At 37.8% G+C, this 27,531-nt stretch overlaps 2 protein-coding genes across 2 annotated transcripts in view; both read left to right on the forward strand.

The window, feature by feature from the left end:
• The window catches only part of LOC140514721 (uncharacterized), a 108,453-nt gene extending 81,182 nt beyond the window's left edge, over window positions 1-27,271 (forward strand). Inside the window, exon 4 of the mRNA XM_072625154.1 lies at window positions 215-27,271. Coding sequence (XP_072481255.1) covers window positions 215-362 — 148 coding nt within the window. The 3' untranslated portion in view covers window positions 363-27,271. The remainder of the gene's footprint in view (window positions 1-214) is intronic.
• STOX2 (storkhead box 2) overlaps window positions 352-27,531 on the forward strand; it is a 224,924-nt gene continuing 197,744 nt past the window's right edge. The window contains exon 1 of the mRNA XM_072624416.1: window positions 352-373. The gene's annotated coding sequence lies outside the window, so the exon portion shown is untranslated. The remainder of the gene's footprint in view (window positions 374-27,531) is intronic.

The raw sequence follows: 27,531 nt of genomic DNA on the forward strand, positions 1-27,531 counted from the left end.
TTAAACTTCTTTTGGGAGCATCTCTAGATTTTCATGAATATTTGATATTGGTTTATGTTTTCTTTGATTTACAAATTTCTCCAGCTTTTTGGTCTTACATTGGGGCTTTGTGCCAGGACCATGCCCTAACTTTCTACTGTACTTTTGGTGGGGTATTAGGACCTGTTGAATCTCCTCCTGGGTTCCCGGGCTGATCTCTGTCTCCCATGCTTAGATCTCCCTGGATCTTTGGAGTTCAGAACACTGGATCTTCATGGATGCTGATATCGCAACACCTCAGTAGTCACAGGTCACTGGTCATTACTGCTGTTACTCAGGTATTTCCAAGGATTCTGCTCTGGAGCTTTCTGACCACATGCTGAGACTTCCTCAGGTGAGCCCTCCACTCTTTTGCCTTCAACCACAGAGCCTCATCTTGTCTCTGGCCATGGTGGGAGGCTACTCTGTGCTGGTATTGGTTTTGTTGGAGGGGTCTTATTGCCTATTACTTGTGGGCTTCTAACTGACTTTCTGTGCACTTCTGGGGTCAAAGAAGTAATTCATTATTGTTTCTGATTTGAATTCTTGATCATTATTCACTGTGATGTGAATGCCAGTTTTACTGGAGTAGATATGTGGAAACTGGGTAGTCTGCTTCCTAGTCAGCCATCTGTATCAGCAAACACCATGGACCCAGGAGGACCTGCTGCATAGGTTCTTAGATCTGCTTTTCTAAAAGGAAAGCAACTTTTGAGGGGTCAACAATCACTTTAATGAAACAAATGCAGATTAACAGAGAAAATACAAACAGGACCAACAGACAGGCAATATGTACATCATTACCAGAGAGAGAAGCACCAACATCTGGGTTTTCAAAGCCGGAGGACTTCTTAAAATTGCTGCCCAGAGTCTCATCTGGCACAGGAACCATCTTCCAAAAAAATAAGCCCCAAAGCAAAACCTCACCTCAGAGTATATATATTCTTTTCAGAGCCAGAGGGTATGACCCCCCATGACCCAGTGCCTCACCAGCAATCAGCAAAAAGGTGTGGACTCCCATACAAAATAAGCCTCCCCCAATCAAACCTCCCTCAATAGTCCCACCTGAGGTTTATCAATGGGTGGGGAAGATTTTTAACTCCTATTATACTATTTTGACAGCAAGTAGCCTCCTATTTTTAACTACCAGATTTAGGGTGACTTTCTGTATGGTACCCCATCTCACCCAGATACTGGATGGGTTGTTTGCCACTTACTCAGCATCTCTTTCAGAATCTCGAGGTTGTGAAAAGCATTCTTCCTTTTCCTTTCTCCTTTTTCTCCCTCTCATTCTTTGTTGTTCTCCAAGGTAACTGGATTGCCATGAAAATTAGCTACTCTTAAAGCCCTTGAAACCCAAAAGAGGGAGAAAGATTTGCGTGTCATTATCCCAATGATTCCTGCCATTTAGTAGAAACATAGGACCTTATTTTTTGGTTCAAAAATTACCACCATTATAGGCAACTTTCAGGGGAATTTGTGTAAAAGGCATGTGTAGAATTATATAAAGTTTTACTTTGTGTAGAAAGAAATACCTAGAATTTGACAGCTGCTAGTCAAATCCAAGTTGGTGAGGTGGGTAGGTTATGCGTCAGATGTATCCACGGCAGACTTTTGGTAAAAGTCCCGGGTTTAAACAACAAAACGGCAACATCGGCAGTAGAACTCTGATCAGTTCAGTGACCAACCGTGACTTGGGAGGACTGAGCAGGAACCACTCTAACTCTCCTCCTGATAGAAGGGGTAGAATGAGATGGATGTTGCAAATGTGTGATTTTGTTTTGACTTCCTATTGGAGACATAATGGTGCTTTTCTTTCTTTTTTTTTAATTTGGGGAAGAGGAGGGTTTGTGAGTGAGATAAGTTAAAAAAAAAAACCTTAGCTACAATATTTTCGTAGTTTACACTAAGCAAAGTATTCCAACAGTGTGGAAAGAATACTAATCTGATGGAGACTGCAGACCCAAGTTTCACTTATAGCTTTACTATCAGCTAGCTGTATGAGCTTGGTAAAGTCATTTTCCTCTTTAGGACCTCAATTTTCTCATTTGTAAATTGAAAGATTAGGCCAGGAGTTCTTAACCTGGGGGTCAGTGGGTAGATTTGCTGTGAACTTAGATGGCAAAAAAATTCATTTTTACTTTCTTCAACCTCTAATTGACATTTAGCATTGCTTTCCATTTTGATTAACTCCTCCCCTCCATGCTGAGAATGAGTCACCATACTGCCGGCGGGTCTTGACACACAAGAAATTTAAGAACCTCTAGACGAGACAGACGTTTTTTTTTGAACCAGATGTAGTTTCAGTGGTATAGGAAAACTCCTGGTTAAGGAAAGTCCCTCTACCAATGTAGCTCAGTGTGTATTTTGTAAGCATAGTTCTTGAGGATTGGTGGGATCAGGGGAGAGGATGAAGAAATGAGTGGTTAAGTGACTTGTTTATGGTCACATGCTCAGCATGTGTAAGAGACAAGATCAGAACTCAGATCTTTCCAACTAAAGTCAGTTTTTTATTCCTTAGGCAACACTGCCTGTTGAACTATACTGTCTTCATGTCTCTTCTAGCTCTAAAATTCTTTGATTTAATCATCTGATTAAATGCTTTGCTTGAATGATTCTCTGATTAAATGCTCAGTGATTTAAGTTATGACGTGTTTGAGGAAGAGGTACAACGTTGTGCTAATATATGAACCAGAATTTTGATAGTGGTTTATATTCTGACTTTCCTGATTTCTTGAGGTTAGTTAGAAAGCAGAAAGATTCAAGTAAGAGAGAGACTATGACTTGGGTTAGACTCATCTTGCCCAACCTGATGATAATAATAATGAATAACTCTTTATACATATTATTTAATTCAACCCTTACAACTACCATGTGAGGTGAGTCCTATGATTATCTCCATTTTGCAGATGTGGAAACTGAGGCTATGGGACTTCCCAGGGATATATGGCTATTAGGTGCTTGGGTGGTATTTGAATTCCTCTTTCTGACTCCAAATGTAGTACTTAATCTGCTGTGCCACCTAGCTGTAAATCACAAAAAAGAAATATTTACAAATTGAAGATAAGTTCATGTTTTTGTTTCATTTACAAAGGAAACACTGCTTAGAAAGAGTTATTTCAAACAAGATTTATGTGTTCCTTTTCATTCATACTTGCCAAATTAAAAAAGATGAATCACCAAAAGTTTTTGTTGGCCTTCAACTTGGAACAAAAGAACTTTTAAGTGGTTTCCAAGCTTAGTACTAAGGTTCTTTCCCCCTTATGCTTAATTAAAGACCAAGTTACAAAACATTTGTCAGTCACTCTTTTTAACTTGAAATTTTAACGAGTATACAATGTTATTAAAGAATAATCATCACTCACTCAATCAGTATTTATCAAACACCAACTATGTGCCAGGTCCTGTGCTAAGCACTGGTGATACAAAGGAAGGTGAAAAACACAAAAAAGTTCTTTGCTAACACATCAGCTACAAGACCTTTTGGGGGTGTGAACGGAGGACATTTTTTTAAATTGCAGCATAAGGAACTATTATATTTCATGTGATATAAAAATAATAAGAAGGCTTTCACTGTAAAATACACATTTGCTTTATCTCCTTTCTGCGTCTTCTGACTACATGACCTTTTTTGACTGAAAATTTAGCCTTCACATTCAAGATAATTTCATCCTCAAAATCTCCAACTTTTTCTCCTTTGTATTTCCTTATTTAAAAACCTCTTTCTCTGATTTTTTCCTCCATATCACTTATGTTGAAAAAAAGTAATTTTCTTAGGAGTCTTTTAAAGATTTCCCAAGTAAAAGGCATACTGGTGATATTTGTACTTAATATTGGAGGCAGCCTTCCCCCCCACCTCCCACGTGGTTGACTTCTTTATGGAGACATTTTGTTTAAAATGCTGCGGATGTGTATAGAGAGCCTAATTCTGGGTACAAATTATGTTTTCTTCTACTGTCTCTTCTATAATCAGTGTTCCCATGAAATGTTTCATCTTTCTGTCTTAGCTAAAAGCAGTCGTGTGGTTTTTGAGAGATACATGTTGTCATTCATTTAAGGGAAAGTTTATACTGTCAGATGAAGTTTATGCTTGTTGGCATTCTTGAATGTAAATCTCCGATAATGAGAAGGAAGAGACATCATTATAAAGTAGCTGTTAAGATGACATTATCTGCTCCTCTTGGCTGCCTCTCTGTTTTGCCAAGCTCTAATGCTTGGGTCAGTTGAATATTTTTAGAATTGGGAAATGTCTTTAGAAAAACAAAAGTTGATGTCAGATCAACAAATCTGTGTACTCTCTTGACTCTTCTAGATGTCCTGGTATTTGAAGGTCAGTGAAAACAAACTGAACTGTTTTACTGTAAAGCATTATTGCTCTTTTATGGATTTCATATGTATGTGTGTGTGTGTGTGTGTGTGTGCGTATTCTACATATTGGAAATCTCTATTGGGTTTTGACCTGCGTATGAGAATGTGAACATAATATAATTGCCTTGCCTTCTTTGGTTGTATTTTGTGGATCCTTTTGGTTCTTAAACTTTTAAAAAGATTAATTTCAAGAAAATTCTCTTTTCAAGGCATCCAAAAAAGACAATTTTCAGTAGAAAATTAAGCTATCACTTGGTATGAAACTTGTAAGGTGAGTCATTTAACTGCTTCCCTTTATTTTTTCATCTGTAAAATGATTGCATATGGTTTATCTTTGGTGGAGATGGTGGGCGGAATATTAAAATAACAATGTAATTAATGACATTGCTTAAGAGGTGCTTTGAATTATTCAGATCCAATTTTCTAGTAGATTTGCACATTCAAAATGTTGCTTCCTCCTGTCCCAGAAAAGAGAAACCCAATACATTTGTTTCCTTATGACCTTGGTCCTAAGTTCTTCATAGATTTTCCTATAGTTGTTGATATTACCATTGGTGCATATTCTGGGGAGAGACAGGAGAGTTCCTCCTACCTGTTTTCTTTTTTTCTTGGGGGAGGGCTTTCCAGGCAATTGGAGTTGTGACTTGCCCAAGGTCACACCCTATGTTTTCTTCTCAAGTTATTCTTGGACTTGTTAAATGCTGAGGATATTCACTTTCTACCAAACTCAGTAAGATAGTTCATACTTGCATTATGGTGCTCCCATTTGTAATTGCCATTTAATGTTTAATCTTCAGTGTTCTTGGTAACCATCAGTTTTTTTTTTAAAGAAGTGTTGAAAGAAAAATTCATTTTGAGCATTAATTTCCATTTTGCTATTTAGTCATGGTGCAAACAGGAGACAAGAAGAGCTAAATAGGTTATGTCTTCATGCCAGTGACAGAATTATCCTAGGGCTGAAAATCCAACCACACCCTTAAAGCTAAAAAGGAGTCATATTTCAGTAATGAAGAAAATGTTGTGTATATTAAAAAAAGTCTGCTATTAACATAGCATCTGAGCAGCTAAATGATTCATTGGATAGAGTGCCAAAGACCTGGGTTCAAATTTGGCCTCAGACTCTTACTAGCCGTGTGACCCTTGGCAAGTCACTTTACTCAGTTTGGCTCAGTTTCCTCATCTATAAAATGAGTTGGCGAAGGAAATGGCAAATTTCTCCAGTATCTTTGCCAAGAAAATCCCAAATGGGGTCATGAAGAATCAGACATAACTGAAATGACTGAATAACAACAGTAAATTAACATATCTCATGTACACCCTCTTTTCTCCTCTGATGTGATGCAGATCCTCCTCACCTCACACATGGGCATCTGGAATAGCCTTCAGGGTGCTCCTCCTGCCTCAAGTTTCTCCCATTCCAGTCTATACACTACTCAACTATCGGAGTGATCTTTCTAAAGGACATGTCCTAAAGTGCATGTCTGACCATGTCCAAAACTCCAGCGATTCTCTGTTACTCCCAGGGTCACATATAAAATCCTTTTTGGCCTTTAAAGTTCCCTCCTACCTTACTAGTATTCCTGCACTTTAGTCCCCTCCGTATCCTGTGCCATCCAGGACAGTGACCTCCTTGCCATTCCTTATACAGGGCTTTCAATCTCCTGCTTCTGCATTTCCACTGGCCAACCCCCTTGCCTGGAATGTTGTCCCTCCTGCTCCATCCTTCCTGGCCACCCTGGCCTCTTACAAGTCCCAGCTAAAATTGCACCCTTCTACAAGAAACCTTTCCTGCCCCGCCTCCCTGCTCTTCTATCTTTCATTTACCCTGTATATGTTTTGTTTGCTAATTGTTTCCTTTCCTAGATTATAAGCTCCTTGAGGGCAGGGGCTGTTTTCCTCTTTTTATCCAGTGTTTAGCATGGTGCCTGGCACATAGTAGGTGCTTAATCAATGCTTGTTGACTTAATAAAGAATTGGAAACCATGATGGAAACATGACTTTCATTAGCATGACTTTTCAGTTGTTCAGTACAGTTCAGTAAGAGATACACATGAGCAATATATTACATAATATGATTAATATAATTAGAATAATATATAGTAATTAATATCTTATCTATAATGTAATTAATATATTAATACTTAAATGGCTCCAGCAATGCTGTTCATCGTCAATTCAGTCTGCAGCCCTTATTGATAACCTTCCATAAATCTTTCTTTATTTTTTAAAATTTTATTTATTTACTTTTAGTTGACAGCAATGAGTTCCACAAACTTTTGGGTTCCAAATTTTCTCCCCCTTCCCTTTTGAAGAATGTAATAATAGTTCTGTGTTGTAACTTACTTGATGCTGACAATTGTGTAATCATTGAACAAAGTTATCTTTGTCAATCCATATATTGAGGACAATATTTTGAAATATGTGATACTCCTATTAGAGAGGAACCTTTAAGGCTATATTTTGCCCTAGTGAGTTGATGCTTTAAAAAAAAACAACTTGTTAAATTAAATTTTTCAATGACAGACTTCCTTCTGATTCACCTCCTACTTCCTTCACAGAAAAAAGCAACAAAACCCTTGCAACAAATATGCATAGTCAAGCAAAATAAATTCCCATATTGGCCATGTCCAAAACTCATGTATCTTAATTTGCCCTTGAACCCATAACCTCTCTAAAAGGATGTAGACAGCATGTTTCACCATTGGTCTTCTGGAAACCTCTACGGTTGCTCGTTGTGTTGATTAGAGTTCTTAACAAAATTTTTGGAATTGGATGCATTTAAAAGTATTCAACCAACAAATATTAGAGGATCTTGTATCTTAATGTTTTTGAATAATTTGTCTGTGCAGAAATCAACACGTTCCATACTGAAGATGCTTCCCATAGACTGTTACTTGTGAAAGCCTATTTTTCCCTTCCCATTATCATCAAAGTTATCCTTAAAACATGAGCATCTCATTCTCATAAAGATTTTATAGAGATGAGAAAGTGGGTTGATCATCATTTTATAACATAATTTTTAATTTTTTCCCTCTAATTACTCAGTATCTTCTCTTGTTTCAGTATCCTGGAAATGCGTTCCTTGATACTTTTATTGTGTTTTGAGGGTATAGTTATGAAACTTTTTTTTCCCACCTTTCCAAAGCAACTTGCTGAATGCAAAGAACTTTCCAGGCCTGAAGCCAGTGGCTACAAGGGATGAGTCCTGGTAGTTCTCCTAGTGAGCTGCAAAACTAAATTAAAGCTAAGACATTTCCCCTTAGCACTGGCAACTAAATTGTAATCCTATTTCATAATATAAAATACAAGCAGTACCAGGCCCTGGAAATACCCAAATGAGCATGTCTTAGTTGTAGTGCCCTTCTGGTGGCTTTGTAATGGCAGTTGATGGCTGGGTGGAAGCTGTGCTGAGTAAATTCAGGACCTGGCCCAGTAGGTGCTTAATGACTTCAGTGTGGGTTTTTAATCTCCTGCCCAAAGAGTTATCTTACTTGTCCAGACAAGCTGTTCCCCACTACAAGAGGTGTGGGAAAATTAACACTGCCAGAACCACCAGAGGCAGGGAAAAAAAGGGGGGGGGGGGAACTGAAGTTTGAAATGAATTACCTTAATATTTAATTTAGTGCATCTCTGCAGAGGTCCAACTTTAAATCTCTGTAGTGTGTAAGGGGAGTCCAGCACCTTTCCAAAAAGGAGAAAAGAAAACAGAATTGGAGAACTATACAGAGCACAGCTATCTTTAATGTTTAAATTAACTCTTGGGAAACCTGAAACACTGGATGTAATAAAATGTTGACATCAGTTTCATTCAGCATACTGTAACTCTGGTGTATAAGGACATCTTTGGCACCAAAGGAAATCAGGAAAATAAAAGCAGCAGTCATCAGAATTTGAAGGAACCCACTGATTATTTCCATCTGTACATTTTACAGACCCCTCGCAAAAATCAGAAACCCAGGATTCAAGCTGGAGAGTAAGTATATTGAACCGTGGAATATATTCTGTTGTTAGAGAAATCCAAAGTAAATGGGCATAAATCCTTCTTTAAAAGTTTTGAAATATGACAATTGTTTCCTTATGAGCAAAAGTCCATTTGTTAAAAATGCTGTTATATTTGAATAATTGACTGATTTTTATGCCTCATGTGAAATGTGTTGTTAAGGACCATAACTGTATTTCTTTTCCATACATTTCTTTCTTTCTGAATGATATTTTATTTTCAAATTAACAGCCCTGGACTTTTGAATTGTTTTTATTGTTATTATATTTCGGTGGAAAGGTCACTGAGTTGCATGCCTGACATGAAATAGACAGAAGTTGTTTCTTAAATGGTCCTTTTGGGAAGACCTCCATTCGGACCAACAGGAGAAAAATGACTGGAGTATGAATTTGAGATCATTCTCTGTTTTCTCCCCAAAGAACTTTGTTTTTTTTAAAATTTAAATTGCAGTGTATTTTAAGTAACAAATTGATGTATTATTGTCCCTTAGTTGAAGCAAAGGGGAGAAGTATTCACCACTGATGAGTTCTGTCTTCTGTATTTGTCTGTTAGCAACAAGTACTTTTGGATAAATACATATTGAATATTGATGTTTTAGGTATTATACTTAGCAGATTGACTTAGTAACATGGGCAAACAGCTACATTTCCCCAGGTATGGGAAACCTATAGTCTCAAGGCCACATATCACCTTCTAGGTCCTCAAGTGTGGCCCTTTGACTGAATCCAAACTTCACAGAACTAATCCCCTTAATAAAAGGATTTGTTCTGTAAAATTTGGACTCACTCAAAACACTGCACCCAAGGACCTAGAAGGCCATATGAGGCCACAGGTTCCCTATCCCTGCCCCAGATTTTCAGGAGAGTCACTCAGCTGGACATAGGAAAGAGATGCAATGATCAGTCTTTAGAGAGGAAACTGAAAAGATAAGTTATATGTGGGAGTATTTTGTGTTTTTCTTTCACTCTTTTAAAAATAAAGTGTAGGGAATTGTGTTATCCAGAGTCCTAGGGTCAGAGCTGAAAAGCTCTGTTTGTAGAAAATATAGATCTCTGTGTTGATAGTTTGTGCCTGGTGCATAATAATTCCATGTCAATTGATTCACCTTTATCAGAAGTGAATTTATGTATGTTAAGAGATTCTATGGTGACTAGAAATCGACTATTGCATTGAACATTGTAACTTAAGATAAAAATGGGACTGATATGAGATTTTTAGATAAAGTATGTCCCATCTATTTTAGATAAATGCAAAGCTTCTTAAAGAATAAATGAGAATGCTGTAGCATTAGAAATACAACTTGGTAGAAATATCATTTCAGCCTAAAATAGCAACTAATCGCAGATTGCAAAAGTCAGACAATTATCAATTCTCATTAAGATTTTTCTTATCCAGCACATATGGAAGGTTGTTTATAAACAGCTTTTTAAAAATGTGCGTGTAGATTTAGGATAATATTTGGCAATACTTGGCCAGCTTGGCATTGCCAAGAGCCTCCATCCTTTATACTTGTTTGGAATAGTTTCTTGGATATGATCTACACTGTGTATGAGATTTGCTCTTTTCCCGCTAGCCCTGCAAGCTTAATAACTCTCAGAAACTCTTTCTTTTTTTGTAAAGAAAAATTCACAGACTAATTCACCACAGAGGACTTAGAACTATGACGATGGGGGAAGGTCGGGAATCTTAAAATTCACTGCTAGGACATTCAGGCATTGGTGTTCGCAAACAGACAATAATTTGAATGGGTACTAATTTATATTTTGTAATTAAAGCATATGTCTGAATCTCTTGAACTTCACTTGCTGCTAATCTCAGACTAGCACTTCTCATTTCAATTACTCAATGAGTCAGATTTTCTCCTTTTATTTGTTATTCCCTGGGAATAAGTTGGATGTATTGAAAAGTTTCATTTAATGCTTTTGGTCACTGGGGTCCTATTTGGTGAATTAATGCTTCAGTACATTAAATAGGGCCCTAATGGCCTACAACACTTAATCCAACTTGCAAATGTGTCCTTTTTGAGGAAAACAGCTTATGGGTTTTGGAGAATCTGACTATATTTATGGAGTACATTAATGGTTATATCCATAAAATATATGCCATGGGAATCTAGACCAGAATCCATTTATGAAGTGTAGCAGTGAGTCTGGAGCCTCAAGAGGGAATTCTGGGAGCATTCTCCTGAGATGGTCATTTGCCCCAGATCTCCTGGGAGCATCTCAAAGAAATGTGGCAGTGGAAGCCTCAGGGGGTTTTGATGCAGACCTGTGTTCATAGGGACTGTCAGACATTTAGAACCAGCCCATCTGAAAACCAGGCATTCCTGGGCTGGCTGGCTGCCAAATTGGGCCTACCTCGGTCCCCACTCGGATTTGAAGTTAGTGGTAAAGCTGCCCCAGGGTTTGAGCTCCTGGATTCACTGGCCTAGGAGTAGCCACTTTGTGCTAATTGCTACTGGCTAATTGTAGTTAATAGCAGGGTGATACATGTGAGATTAGCTGGCATGGATCCTGTGGCATCCTGCATGTCAGAATATAATAGAGTGTTTTAGCCATTAGGGAAAAAAGAAAATTTCCTGAAAGTATTAGTAGAAAAATATTTTGTCTTTTTATATAGGACATGCTTGACATGTCTTAAATGTGCATGGCTGTCTACAGCTGAATCTATTCAGTCAAGTTGTAGGACATGATATTACACATATGATACTACCCTGCCCTCTGCATTTAGCTAAGCAGTTAGCAAATAGCTATTGGAGTTCTACTGTGTGCTGAATACTTGCAAGGTATTTGGGATGGGGAAGGGGAGAAAAGGAAAAGACATAAAAAAGAAATATAAAACATACATCTTGTACTTAAGGAGTTTTCAATCTAATGAGGAAATAAGACTAACATTCATGAAACATTAATACAAGAGGATACATATTGAAATGCTAAATCATGTGGTACCAATCAGGAATGTAGGAACTCAAATAAGAGGGAGATAAACAAGAAAGAGGACCCCTCTTCCTCTTTCAAGGATCCTAACCCTACCTATATGCTCTTAATTTCATCTTTAACTTTGCTTTCATGAATCTTGATCTATCAATTATGCCCACTGCACCCTTTTAAAAAATGTCTGGATCTGGGATTTTATTAACATGGGAAAATACTGGTGGAAAATCTCCCTCCATTGATGGAGACTAGCAATTTAGCTGTAACTTAAATGAGTTTTTAGAAAGTTGTCTGAGTTATTGAGAGATTAAGTGACCTTCCTGTGATCACATAGTGAGTATGATTTATAGGGAAGTTGTGAATCAGGTCTTGCTGACCCCAAGGTCAGCCTTCAATCCACTAGGCTGTTCTTTGATAAATTCAGTGTTTCCTTCTCTGTATCACCTTCCTTTCCAATCAATGCCTATAAACACACTTAAATCTCTCTTAACTTTCTTTTGACCCTGTAGCCCTCCTAAGCCATGGTCCTATTTTGCTCCTTTCTTTCGGATATCAAATTTCTCTAGAATGGGTTTTCATTTTCTCACCATCCTCTCTCATCCCTTTGCACTCAGTTGTCTATCTCTGCTACCAGGGTACTTTCTCTAATGTTACTTTCCTAATTGCTCACTGCAAAAGCTTTTTCTCATTTCTCATTGTCCATAACTTTTGGGTTGCATTGGCAACTACTGCCTTCTTTCGAAAACTTTCTCCTCCACTGCCTTGTTTGATGCCCTTGGCTCCTGATTTTCATCTGCTCCTTCTTCAATACTCCTCCTTCTTGACTGACTTCATTAATTTTCCGATCCTCTAAATGTAAACATAACTTAGGGTAGGGGTTCTTATGGGGTGTGTGTGTGTGTGAGAGAGAGAGAAAGAGAGAGAGAGAGAGAGAGAGAGAGAGAGAGAGAGAGAGAGAGAGAGAGAGAGAGAGAGAGAGAGACAAAGAGAAAGAGTGGGAGGGAAGGAGAATGACCCCTTTGGTAGTCTGCTGAAGCCTGTGGACCACTTCTCAGAATAATGTTTCTAAATACATAAAAATATGTGTGATTAAAAAGGAAACCAATTGAAATAATTATCAAATTAAAAAAAATAGCTCACAGACCTATAACCCTGAACTGAAAGCTCAGTCTTATCTCCCCAGTTTTTTTACTCCGTCAGAAACATCAACATCAATGTGCGATCTCTTCAGCTTGAAAGATTCCCACATCTGTATCTTTAGAATCAGCCTGTTTTCTGAGTGTTATAATTCCCCATTTCTGTCTCCTAGATGTCTCTGCTTAGACTTAATCATGCCAGACTCAGCATGTCTAAAAACAAACTCATCACCTATCCCCACAAAACAGTTCCTTTTCCAAACTCTGTATCCTTCTCCCAGTTCCCTAGGTTCAAAACTTTGGAGAAATCTTTGACTACTTCTTTCTCAGCTTCTAAATTTTACCTATCACTAAGATCTGTTCCTTTTTTTCCCCTTTAAGATAAAACTTTTCTTTTCAATTAAAAATTTCCTCCTCTTTCCCTTCTTTCTCCTTCTGATTGAGGTAAAAGCAAAGCAAAGCAAAACAATTGTAATAAATAAGCATCTTCAATCTAAACAAGTTCCCATATCAGCTATGTCCAAAAATGTGTATCTCATTCTGCATCTTTAATGTATTATTTCTCTCTCTCAGGAGGGTGACTAATATTTTTCATCATCCACTTACTGAAAACTCGGTTGCTCATGAAACTGATCAGGATTCTTCAATCTTTCAAATTTATTTGTTTGTTCCATGTCATTGTTATAGAATAAATCATTCAATTTCTGTTCACTCTCCCCTGCATCATTTCAAATACATCTTTCCAACTGTTAGTACTTCTTTTGGAATGCCTTGTATCCATATTATTTTTACATCCTGTTTTGACTGACACATCTCTGGTTCACACCTTCTCCCCTCATTGTTGTAATAACCCTAATTGGGTCCCCTTACTTCTAGTCTCTCTCCTTTACAACCTATGCTACATAAGGACCCTAGATAAACCTTCTTAAAACTTACTCCATACATTCCAGTCCTCTACTTAAAATGAACAAAACTTCCTTGATGCCATAAAGTTTCCAAAATAAAATCCAAACTCCTTAGCCTGCTACTTAGGACTCTTCACAATTTAATCCTAGTCTCCCCTTTCTTAACTTTCCAAGAAAGTGCCCAAGTCCCATTTTCTCATTGAAGACTTTTGCTCATAGCACATAGTGAGTTCTTTTTGACAGTATCTAGATTTAAAGATGAAGGGGAGTTTGGATGCCAGTGAATGAAACAACTTCATTTTATATATAAGGAATCTGAGGCACGAGGAGGTTAAGTGATTTGCTCAGGGTCACACAGCTAGTGAGTATCTGATACAGGATTCAAACTCATTTCTTCCTGACTCTGAGTCACTACTATACTCAGCAGCTCCAAAGTTGAAGTTTTGCTTTGTATCACAATTTTGATACTTATTGTATATTGCCATAAATTTTTATTTATCTTCTTAGAGGTATACCCTGTCTCTTCCAGTAGATTATAAGCTTTTTGTTAACAAAGGACTTATCATAGAAGTCTCAGTGGGAAGTGACCATTTGGACCACCCTGTAACTGATTAGAAATTTGTCTATACAGCCTCCACTTGAAGATGTCTAGTGATGGGGATTGGAGCAGCCAGATAGCACCATAGTTCGTAGAGTATACTTTCTCCCTGAGTTAAAATCTGGCCTCACTTGCTAGCTGTGTGACCCTGGGTAAGTCACTTCACCCTGTTTGCCTTAGTTTTCTCCTCTGTAATAGGCTGGAGAAGAAAATGGCAAATTATTCCAGTATCTTTGCCAAGAAAACCCCAAATGGGTTCATAAGGAGTTGGATACAACTTAACAACAAAACAAAGTGATGGAGAAGTCAATACATCTCAACATAGCCCATTTCACTTTCATCTTTAGGCATTTTGTTCCTTCTATCGAACAGAAATTTGCCTTCCTGAAACTTTTCTAGTTCTGCTCCTAGTTTTGAGCATACAATGAAACAAAAGAAGGTCAACTCTTCTTTATTAGCACTTATGATTCATTCACGTTGCACAACTTGACTCTCCATTTCCCAGGCTACTTTGTTTCCAATTCTTTGTGACCAACAAAAAGTGCTCATTTTGTGCCTTTAATGTAGCCTCATTTTACATGAACATATTATACTGTGACTCAAATTGGTTGTATGGTCCTCTGAGGTTGTCAGGGACTTATACATAAGGATATCATCTCCCTTTCAGACTGTAGTTGAACAATTGATTTAAAAAAACCCCCCAAACAACCAGGTGCAAGAACTCATAGTTATTCTTATACAACTAATTTTATTACTTTTTCTAGACTGTTGAGATATTTTTGGATCTTGAGCTTTCTGTCCAACCAGTGGTGTCTGGTAAATGTTAACAGTTGCCTCTGAGACGTAATTTTCAGTTTAATCTGCATCATTAGCAGTTTTTTCTCCATCGTTTTCTTAAGTCTGACTTTAGACAATTAAGAGAACAATAAATCGAGCCCCAGTTTGTAGTGTTTATTGACTTGAACACTGAAAACTGACCAAACAAGGTGCCTGCTGGAGCTGGCTTCAAGACTTTGCTGCATCTATCATAGTAACAGCATCTTGCAACTATACATCAACTCTGAATTTCATAAGCATTTCCTATTTGCTTTCATCCCGTCCTTGACAAAATGTCAAGCAGCACAAGATGGAACTCTTTGGCATTCTAGACTGACTGGATATATTCCTCTCCACTGTTTGGGTTTGGTCATTCCGTCAGTTCCAAATCCAGCCAACTACACTAGCATCCTTCTCATAGAACTCCATCTTGTTTTCTTGGGAACGTGAGAGACTTTGTCAGATGGCTGGCTGGTTGAAATTCAACTGTCCTTTGTCGGTGACATTGTACAGATCTACCTGGCTAGTAATACTGCCTGTCTCCTCTCCCCCTTCCCATCTCCTTCCAGCCAAACAAAACAGGAAATGAAGTTAGTTTGGCATGACCAGCTCCTATCTATCATTGCTTCCTTTTTGTGACTGCTGGTCCATTGGGCCCCCTTCCCTCTGTGCCGCCCCCCCCCCCCAAGGCTTTCCTTATACTCTAAAGAACCTTCATAAATGTTTTGTGAGGATGATCAGAAGAGAGAATTTTTGTAAAGCTAAAAATGCAGAAAAATAGGACCAGACAGTCCAAAAACAATGAATGGGCTTTTCCAGGCATCAAACAAAAAATTGGTAAGTCAATTGAAAGGGCAAAATCAGAAATCAGCTAGGTAAGAGGTCCAGTGACTGTAGAAATAGGCAATCTGAGTTCTGACTTCCCCCTCCTATTCTGAGAACAATGGAAGGAAGCGCCTGGGGCTTCAACTAATTACATTTGCTTTTGGCTTAAGGCAATATCATATTTTTGTTGGTAAACTAGACCTAGCTTCTCCCCTTTTTCAGTCAGAGGCACTTGGGATGGGCCAGGGTTTCAATCACTGCTTGCAGCTTTAAGGTAGGTGTTGGAGCTCAAATGCCATTTAGAAGTTAGCAGAAGAGAAAGTCCAGGAATCAAAGGTCTCCTGGTGTGGGTTGGCTGCTGTGGTCTAGCAAGGCCTTACATCATGGTCTGCAGTCTTATTGTTCTGCACATTCCTAAGGCTTTGGACAGAAGACTTTACCCACTATAGAAACCAAGATGATCTAGATCAGGAGTGGGAAACCTGCAGCCTAGAGGCCACATGTGACCCTTTAGGTCCTCCAGTACAGCTCTTTGACTGAATCCAAATCTCACAGAGGCAAAATAGTTCTACACTTTTAGTTATGGCTAATGGGTGAATTTGTTTTACTTTATTATAAAGGTTTTCTTTTTCTTAGGGGGGAGGTAGGAGGGAGAGAAAATAGATTTTTGTCCATTGAAGAAATAAAATTAAATTTAAAAAAGAAAAATTGCTCATCTTTTTATAAGTTCAACTCTAATTATGTTAGATTAAGAAAAAGATCCTAGGATCATCTAACCTAACCCCTTCCCTTTATTGCTGGTGAAATGGAGACTTAGGTCAGATGACTTGCCCAAGGTCTAGTGACATGAAAAGACCTCCTCTAACTGTCCACATCAGTTGGACATTCTTTTTTCCGTTCTAGCACACTTCTTTCCTCTCCCTGAGTTTAAAAAAATTTTTTTTGAAGAAAGAGTTGACACGATTTCATTTTCCTCTTCTCTAAAGTGTGAAAAATCCTGATCTACTTTAAAGGGAGCATTTAAAAATGTATCAGGACTTGTAAAGATCAGGATTATTTGTTATATGCTAATTAGAAAGTATTATAGTGTGAGGAACTGGAAACTTGGCAGAAGAAGATGCTATTCTGAGTAACTTGAGAGAACTTCAAAGAGGCAAAAAGTACATTCTTTTTATTTATTTGATAATGTGTAGCTGCCATCAAATTTCTGATCGGGTCTGACACCTTTATAATAAACTACATAGAAACTAGGGGAATCTGTCAAACATATGGAAGAGAAGGCAAACAATGGCATTTCCATCTGAGTTTCCTTAGGTGTAACTTAGGGCCTTTCCAGTAATCCTTGGCTGCCAAATTTTCTCCTTGTACAAACTTGTTGGGGCTACCATCAGTAGTATAAGGAGAGATTTTCTTTTGGCAGCCGTGTTAATCATTCCAAGGTGACCCTTTATTTAGAGAAACAAATCCTTTTCAGTTGTTACAGAGCACTAATCCAGCTATTCAAGGAGTTACTTAAAAAACAACACCCTTAACCCCTTCAGAATCTTATTTTCTCACTGCAACTTCTATTTGACTTCTTCAAGTCCTCGTACCTAAAAGTTCTACTTGGGAACAGTGGTTCCTCAGCATTGAATACTATGGGACAAAGTCTATAGAAGCAAAGATCATGCATGTCATAGTCCATTGTGATCTAAGGAAGGGAGATACAGGCCACACTGATGGAATTTACCTCAGTATAATTTCTTGATGTGTAAATAAAAGATACATTGAGGATATAGGACAGTCTGATACATTGGTACCATAGTCCCTCTGGAAGGAATGGACATTGCCTCAGACGAATGGAGGCACACGTCATCCACTACATCCTGGGCCATTGCCAATTGTCTTGACCTTTGTTTCGCTACTGGCTTTTGATCACTCTGGAAGAAGGAGTAAGACTGACAATTTTGTGTGCTCACTCAAATCTAATTCACTCATGCGTCAAGACATCACTGTTGTGATCTTGGAGAACGAAGGACAAACCATACCAGTGACCACAACAATTCTTACCTTGGCTGTCTCCCATCCCTCTAAAGCTCTCTCCATCACCTTTGCCTCATGGAATCTCTGGTTTCCCAGTTCAAGGGCTATTGTCTATAGGAGACCTTTCCTGGTCCAACAGATACTATTGCCTTCCCCTCCCAGGTCACGCAATGTCTTATTATTTTTATATCTTACATATGTGTATTTGGATATGTCTCCTTCTATTAGAATATAAAGTCTTTGAGAGCAGGAATTATTTTGATTCTATTTTTGTAACGCCTGTTAGTACAGTGCCTAGTAGTATATAATGAGCCCTTAGTGAATGCTCGCTTATTGATTGATGTGAAGTCCACCTAAGAATTTGGCTAGGACTGTAGACTGACTGATGGAGCAGCCTACATTGCTTTACTAAAGGAGTGTTCATTCATTTTATCCATTCAGCTGGATAAATTGTTAGGTTTGGAATCAATGGACCCAGGTTCAATCCTGTTCATTGTTAACTATTTGATCCTAGGCAAGACATTTAATATCTTTGGGTCTCAGTTTTCCTTATCTGTGAAAAATGAGGGGGATGAGACAAGGAAAGTGTTGTAGTAGAAAACAGTTGTTCCAGAGTCTTCCTCTATTTGACTCTCCTTGTCACTTTCTGCAATCCCACTACATTAGCTTTCTTGTTGCTCCTTACACACATCTCCCTCTCACCTCTGTATTTGTACCCTCCGTCTCCCACTCTTCATGCCAGTAATGTTCTGGCCTCTCGCCTTCATCTCAGTTTTCGTGGCTTCCTTAACATGAGATTGGAACATCTCACTTTGTGATCCAGTGGCACCCATTTCTTTGTTAGCATCAAAGTTAGCATCTCCTCCAGGAAACACACTTGCACTCCACTTGTGAGCTGCTGTTATTTCACTGTGTGTGTGTGTGTGTGTGTGTGTGTGTGTGTGTGATTAGAGCATGAATGTATTGGTTCCCTCCCATCCCTCTCAAATGAACCTTTTGGTTTTTTATTTTATTTTATTTTTTTAGTAAGAAAGAAAACAAAGTTTTTTCTTATGTGCCTACTATTTCACACAGTGTGGTAAAGATTTTACAAATATTATTTCATTTTTTTCTTCATGACAACCTTGTAAAGTAGATGCTATTTTTATTTCCATGTTAGAATTGATGCAACTGAGGCAGACAGAGGTTAAGTGACTTACCCCAGGCCACACAGCCAGTGTCTGAGGTTTAATTGGAACTCAGGTGTTCCTGACTCTGGGTCCAGCGTGTTATCCATTCTGCCACTTAGCTATTTTGACAGAGATGATGCAGGTTATAAATAAAGAATGCCATATATGCCAACAAACATGGTAAATCTATCCATTTACTTAATTTAATCATTTTACTTTGCAATTGAACCTTTTTAAAATCATGGCTGCAGGTTTGGCCCTCAATTGAATCCAATCCATTACTTAATGGATTATTAATGGATGGCTTATTAAATGCTTGTTATGTGTGAAGTGTCTCTCCAGTCTGTGTCCTGGGCTGTCTTCTTTTCTCTATATATACCATTTTAATTGACCAATCCTATCAGGTACCATGGATTCAATTAACCTCTCTGGATTCTCAGATCTATTCATCTAGTTCTAACCTATCTCTGGATCTCCAGGCCCACCTCTTTATTTTTGAAATCAGGAAAGTTTTTATTAATTTTTATGTTTATTCCCTTGAATGAATAGGTAACTTCTAAGGGACTGCTACAATTTGTTTAGACCAACGCAAGCCCCTTTATACCATTTCAAATTGGAATCTCCTGCCTTGCCATCTGTTGGGTATACCCTGAACACCTCCCTTCATGTTCTCTTCTCTGATACACTTCCCCTCAAACAGCTCATCAAACCTGCATACGAGTTTCCCACCTTTTACCTGATAATTTTAGGTCACAACTCTGATTAGCTGCTATCACTCAAAGCTGGAAGGAGTTTTAATCATGTGGAAACAGAATTCCTTCTTTTGTTTCCCACACATTCCCCCCCTTAATTTTTTTTTTTGATCAAAACCTACTCAAATCCACACCCAAATACAATCAAAATCTCCTCGCTGTCTTTCCCATATGAATTCTTCCTCTCATCTATCTCTCCTTTAAATAAATAGGGGAAGGGATCTACATGCATTGACAAATTTCAAAGGGGCAATCCCCTTTTATAAGTACAGATACAGAGACCCAAAAGAAAAAAGTAAATCAATGAATTGTCCATTTAGAAGTTTCATCTCCTACAACAATCTGAAGAGGAACATCATCTGATGCAGTTTTCTGATCTGGATGCTCATTCAAGCCATCTTCAGCCCAGCATCTCAGAATCTTCCTGTCACCTTCCTGTGGAAACCCAGGTGTCCATTCTCCTACAAAACTGCTATCCTTATAAAATCAAAATTGGAACCTTGGCCAATTGTCATGTTTAAGAAATTCACATTAGAACCCAGTTTTTACATTTTACATTAATCTACTCAGGCCCACTTCTCCAACTGCTTCTTGGACATTTTGAACTTGATACCCAATAAAGAACTCATCATGATCTTTCCCTTCATGCCCTCTCCCTATTTTTCCTGTTACTATGGAGGGTTTCACAATTTTCTTAGTTACTAAGGCTTACAACCTCATTTTCATACTCAGCCTCACCCCTCATATTCAATCTGTTGTCAAGTGCTGTCATTTAACCATAGTACTAACTGCCCATTAATAATTAGCAATAACGCTAATAATGACCACTTCTCTCCTCTGCTGTTGCCACTACCCTGGTACAGGCCCTCAACGCCTCACAACTGGACTATTATAACAGCCTTGTTGGTTAGTCTCCCTCTTTCAAATCTCTTTCCACTCTAGTTCATTCTCCATTCAGCTGTCACATTAATTTTCCTGAAGTGCAAGTTTGGCCATGGCCCCTGTTCAATAAATGTCAGAGGTTCCCTGTTGTATCCAGGATCAAATATAAAATCCTCTGCTTGACTTTTAAAATCCTTCGTAAACTAACCCCTTCCTACATTTCCAGTTTTTGGACACCCCACTCCTCTCCAAGTACTTTGTGATCCCACCTCTTTGGAAATTCTTTGCATACGACACTTCATTCTCCAGGTCAATGCATTTTCCCTGTCTGCCCCCAAATGCCTCTAATGCTCTCCTTTTTCATCTCTGCCTCCTGATTTCCTTGATTTCCTTCAGTCCCAACTAAAATTCTACCTTCTGTAAGAAACTTTTCTTCATGCTCATTGATGCTACTACCTCCTCTCTAAGATTATCTCAGTTTTTCCTGGGTGTATCTTCTTTGTATGTGGTTGTTTGCATATTGTGACCCCTGTTAGACTGTGAGCTTTGGCCATCTCCAGTCATCCTGATGAATATCCAGGCACTGGAACCAGATGGCTCTGGAGGAGAAGTGAAACTGATGACCTTACATAGTCCTCCCTTATTCAAATCAAACTCAGCTAGAAGTCATGGCACCATCTTGATGTCATGATCCTCTTTGACAGCAAAGGACAAACACAACACTGTGAGCTTTAATAAATTCTTGTTTACTTGACTTTTTAAAGACTTGGTTTTAGGCTCGTATATCTCTGAAGTGAAATCAGGTCTCCCAAATCTTCTATGGATCAGTCATTGTCAGTCGGAGCCTGGAAACCATCTCCAGTACTCAACACTCCAATCTGCTTAGAATGGAAGATCCTTCAGGTCAAAAATGGTTTTACCCTTTTCTTTGAATGCCAGTGTTTGGCTCATAGTGAATGCTTAATAATAATTGTTTGTTGATTAGTTCCTTGAATCAGCTGAATCAGACAGTGACATGTATGAGGTTTGACAATTAAGTAGACAATTTGGCCAAGCAACAACCTGGAGATGTCACATAGTTAATAAAGTTAGGAAGAGAAGAAAGAAAGGATCTGTATTAAGCGCTTACTACATGTACTAGGCACTGATAAGTGCCCAAGTGCTAATAATGTCATTTGATCCTCATGACCATGGGAGGTAAGTGCTATTATTATCCACATTCTATAGTTGAGGAACTTGAGGCAAGCAGAGGTTATGTAACTTGCCCAGAGTCAAAAAATTAGTAATTATCTGAGACTGGATTTGAATTCAGGTCCAGTACTCTACTTATTGGTAGTTTTAAATTACCTGTCAGCTTCCAGGTTCCTTGGTAGGAAGGGATAAAATATTTTGCATGGAGGATCTGTGACCATTAAATTCATCTCTGCTCATGTGTTGGAATTTGGCTCTTCTGGCCTTCAAGATGTGATGGAGGCCTATATTTTAGTCCAGTATTTTTGCCTGGTTTATAACAGTAAGGGATGAACTTGGCTGAGACTCCAAGAGAGGTTCATGTCATTGTTCAGGTGTGTGCCCAGAGACTCTGGCTATTATTCATTAGCAATTTTTGCTCTCAAGTTGGTTATTGGTATGAGCTTAATTTGAGTCACCTTTGTACCCACTTGTTTTTCATTTGATTATTTCTTAGTATAGAGTGACAGTGTATCCTTTGGTTTTCCAGAAATGTAGAATTACTTATATTTGTTTCCTGGAAGTTTTCTTTTTTCTTTAAAAATGAGTAATGTCTACTCTATAATGTGTCTTTATTATATAAGATATGCTGACAGGATATCTGGATCCCATGTGCCTAGATGTAGGATGAGGATCATATGGGATCCAGACTTCCAGCTTACTGTTCCAGTCTTGTTTCATGTTACTTTCTCCATTCCATCTCTACATTCCATCAAATTGGAATATAGTCATAGAAACTCAGAAATTTGAGAGACCTCAGATTTTATCTAGTCCAACTCTGAATTAGACATCCCCCTAGTCTCCCCAAATAGTCATCGTAGGGCAGAAACTGGAAGGCCATCTAATCAAACCCTGAGCCCTGGCTTTTCATTGATGGTGAGCCAGTTGTCTTTGGAGGCAGCCCATTTAACTTTTAAATAACTCTGTTAGAAATGTTTTCTTACGTGAAACCTAAGTCTGCTTTTCTCTTTAGCTTCTACCTACTGCTTCTCATTCTTCTCTCTGAGCCAAGTGCAAAGGGTATAATCAATCTTCCAGATGACAAGCCCACTTTTCAGATACTTAAAGATAGCTATCATGTCTCCCTTCCTCCTCATGTTTTCTTCTCTTTTCCAAGCTAAACTTTCCCAATTCATTCAATGGATTCCCATCTCTCTTGGCTTCTAGTTTCCTCATAATCCTAGTCGCTGTCTTCTAAGCATACTCCTGCCGCGAGTCAATGCCATTAGCACTCAGATCTGAATACAACAAATATTGCAGATGTGGTCTTTCAGAGCAGTGAACAATGTATAGAAATGCTACTTTCCCCATATTTCTATGCTCCTTAATTTATGGAAGACACAGATTCCTGGGACTCATGTACCCCATATAAGATCAATCCTTTCCCACCCTAAAGGGGAAAGAACATGTAATAAAGAAGCTTGATTTTCCCCACCCCACTTTGAGATAGGGGATTGTGCATAGTTCAACACAAAGTCACATTGCTTGTGAGTCCCTTGTCTTTCCCTGGGTCTCAGTTTCCTCATCTTGTAAAATGATGGGAGTATAGAGGATGATCTTCTAGGGTCTCTTTGAGCTATGAAGACTTTGTCCCTTCTACTCTCTGGGTCTCAGTTTCCTCATTTGTAAAATGTGGGTTAGATTGGATAATCTCTAAGGTCCCTTCTTACTTTAGTTTCTGCTTCTGTTAGTTTTCTGTGAAGGACCACTATAGGACTAGAACAAAAATTGTTAACCAGGGGTCCGTGGACCCCCAAGAAGTCCATGGATAGATGGGGATGTCCATGAACTTGGATAGTTTTAAAAAGAAATCATACATTTATTTTCACTGCCCTCTAAAATTTAATATTTTTTTTTCAATTACATAAGAACATTGTTCTGAGAAAGGGACCATAGTTTCCACTAGACTCTATAACACACAAACATGAAAAGCCCTAGAACTAGCGGAAAGAGCGGGGACTAATCAGGGAGAGAGGGCACTGAGCCATTGAAAATTCAGCTCTTGGAAGGGGGCCCTAGGAGAATGGTTAGAACAGTACTGAGAACCAGGTTCCTTAAGAGAAAAGGACATGATCTGCTTTCCAAAGGGGCATTCTTCATTCACAAGAGTGAAAAAAAGGTGCTTTCCAAGTGATTGGTCTTGTATGTTGCTATTATTTCTCTGACAGGCTATTTGTCATTTTCACATCAAATAGATATTTTTTCCACATAGGGAATTTATAATACTGTGAATTTTGTCCCTCTTTCTATTGTCAGAATTTCCTGTTAGCCCAAATATAATTATTTTTACCAGGAAGATATAAAGTTTAAAGGTATTTGGGAGGCAAGTTCTGGACTTGGAGTCAGGAAAGACCTTGTTTCAAATGGTGCCTTTGGGAATGACTCACTGTATTTTCATGACCAACTCACTGTACCTCACCTTCTTCATTACTAAAATAGGGATAACAATAACCTCTATGACCTCATCAGATTATTGTGAGACTTCAATTTAACAATGTTTACAAAATGATTTATAAACCCTCAGAGTTACTATATCAAGGTAAGCTTTCATTATTATTTTTTCATTATTATATTTTCATCATTAACATGATGATGATCCATTTTATCATTTGTTAATTTTATCCAGCAGAGAATTATATACTGTTCATTACACAGCCAGACTGTGTGGATCATTGGTGAGGTTATTGGCAGTGTACTGAGAGATTTGACATTTGAAAAAATCTCTTTTGACATGCTGAACAGTTAATGGAACCTCAGATGTATGAGTTAGTTGCTTTATGAATATTCCTATCTGTTTCTCACAGTGTAATTAATTGAAACTATGCTATGAGAAAAATATTTTTTCTGCAATAACAAAAGCATTTCTCATCTTTTGGAATCCAAGTTGTTCTCAAAGAAGTCAAGCATTAGATGAGAGGCTGAAAAGAAAAAAAAAGTAGAGCATGATTCTAGAAAAGTTTAGAGGGTAAGATCTTATTCTGCAAAAAATATGACCACAAATTAATGTAGCTCATCACTTCCTTTATAGTCTGTGCTACAAATGGAAGTGAGAGCTGTCTTCTACTTATAACCAATTTTTGCAGCAGAGGGCACTGTTTTATGGATCAAATCGTCCAAGTTAAGCCCTCTTTTTTTTTCCTGACTCAGTCCTAGAACTGCCTTTAAACTATTTTGCAGATTTTAATAGATCAAGGTGGGTGTGTGTTCTTTATGCATGTGCATGTGTATATAAATATATATAATTTGCATTTTCTCTTTTAAATGTTTGCCTTCCATCTTAACCCCTACCTTTTGGTAGTTAATTTTGTTATATCAACCAAAAAATTCCCAAAACTTCTATCTCATATGAAAAACTACAAATAGGTTATTGTTAAAACTAGTTGACACTATTTGCCAGAGTTTTTTGAACATATTTTAAAAATATGACCTAGGAAAAGAATGTAAAAAGATCCTTCTTATTAAAGAATATCCAACTGGGTGGAGGGTAGTCTGCTTGACAAGGGTAAGGAGAACATTTATCGGATGTATTTCTGTGTATTCTCAGTGGATACATAATCTCATTTATCTTTATTTCTTCTTTCATGAGCAACTTGAAAAAGGAACTATTTTTGTGCTTTTTTCTATTCTCAGAGTTTACCGATATGCCTGGCACATAGTAGGTACTTACATGTTTGCTGCTTGGCTTTACTCTTTTCTCTCCTTCAAGTTCCTTCCAATCTTCCTTCTCTTTTTTCTTTCCTTTTTTTTCTGCAAAAGTATAGTCTTTGAAAATTTAGAACTTTATAATGTAATCTGGAATGAGGTTGTTATTGATGAGTCATTTTCAGTCATGTCCAACTCCTCATGACCCTGTTTGGGGTTTTCCTGGCAAGGATACTGGACTGATTTGCCATTTCCTTCTCCAGCTCATTTTATAGATGAGGTCATTGTGACTTGCCCAGGGTCACACAACTGTCTGACTCTGGATTTGAACTCAGGAAGATCAATCTTCCTGATGTCAGACCTGGTGCTCCATCCACTGTGCCACCCAGCTGCCCTGAAATGAGGCTGTAGTGGATCATAAAAGAATATTATATTCCTGGTGCATGCAATAAAATATGAGAAAATAGGGAGTTGATAATCAAAATAGAATCAGGTTCATTATAGCCTTGATACAATCCTGATACTTTAGTGTGAGTCAGGTACCTTGATTTTCTGAGGACTACATAGCTGTAAAATCTTATTCTAATTCACAGTGTTACAGCAGTCAAGGAGCATTTATTAATTGCTCGCTATTATGAATAGGCGAAGAATTCATGACCAAACAAAAGATAAAATGGAAAATCTTTCACATAAAATTGAAAAGTTTTTCCATAAAACCAATGCAACTAAAATTAGGAGGGAAGTAGGTAGATGAGAAATTTTTTTCTTTTGCAGTATGTTTCACTGAAAAGGGTTTTATTCCTAAAATGAATTGTCAACTGATTCAAATTTATGAGAATAAAAACCATTCCTAATTGATAAATGGTCAAATGATATGAATCAGCATTTTTCCTTGGAATAAATCCAGACTATAAATAGCCATGTAAAAAAAATTAACAAAATCACTGCTAGAGAAATGCAAATTAAAGCAGTTCTTAGGTTCTTCATACCAGTCGGATTTTTGATGTTGACAGACACAGAAAATGAGAAATGGTGGAGGAGCTATGGGAAAACAGGTATGGTAATGCAATCTTGAATTGGTCTAACCATTCTGGAAAGCAATTGGTATCTATGCCCCTAATTCTACTAAATTTTATATGCCCTTTGACCCTGCAATATCATTACTAGGACTATACTTCAAAAAAGATTAAAGAATGAGCAAATGAGCCCAATGTTAAAAATATATATATAACATACATAGACATACATATGCATACGCACATAGATGTATACATATGTATACATAGCAGCTCTTTTTGTGGTAGCAAAGAACTAGAAACTAAGAAGTAATAGCTAAACAAATTAAGTTACATGAATATAATAGAATACTATTATGCCATAAGAAATGATGGCCATGGTTTCAGAGAAACTTGGAGAGACTTGTTTTTATAGATACAGAGTAAAGTGAGTAGAACCAGGAGATTAATTTATATAATAACAATATTGTAAAGACAAAGAACTTCTGAAGACTTAAGATCTCTGAACAACACAATGACCAATCTCAATTCCAGAGAACTGATGATGAAGTATGCAGCACCTAACAGAGGTGATAGATTCAGGGGCAGATTGAGGCAAACATACTCAAAGGGGAAATTTGTTTTGTCTATGAATATCTGACAAGAGGGTTCCTTCCTTTCTTCCTTCCTTCCTTCCTTCCTTCCTTTCCTCCCTTCCTCCTTTCCTCCCTCCTTCTCTTCTTTTTCTTTCTCTTTCTTTCTTTCTTCCTTTCTTTCTCTCTCTCTCTCTTTCTTTCTCTCTCTCTTTCTTTCTTTCTCTCTCTTTCTCTTTCTTTCTTTCTTTCTTCCTTCCTTCCTTTCTTTCTTTCTTTCTTTCTTTCTTTCTTTCTTTCTTTCTTTCTTTCTTTCTTTCTTTCTTTCTTTCTTTCTTTCTTTCTTTCTTTCTTTCCTTCTTTCTTTCCTTCTTTCTTTCCTTCTTTCTTTCCTTCTTTCTTTCCTTCTTTCTTTCCTTCTTTCTTTCTTTCTTTCTTTCTTTCTTTCTTTCTTTCTTTCTTTCTTTCTTTCCTTCCTTCCTTCTTTCCTTCTTTCTTTCTTTCTTTCTTTCTTTCTTTCTTTCTTTCTTTCTTTCTTTCTTTCTTTCTTTCTTTCTTTCTTTCTTTCTTTCTTTCTTTCTTTCTTTCTTTCTTTCTTCTTTCTTCTCTCTCTCTTCCATTCTCAAAGCAAGGGGGAAATAGAAGAC

The sequence above is a fragment of the Notamacropus eugenii genome, chromosome 7 (genome assembly GCF_028372415.1).
Source record: "Notamacropus eugenii isolate mMacEug1 chromosome 7, mMacEug1.pri_v2, whole genome shotgun sequence".
In the NCBI taxonomy this organism is placed as follows: Eukaryota; Metazoa; Chordata; class Mammalia; order Diprotodontia; family Macropodidae; genus Notamacropus; species Notamacropus eugenii.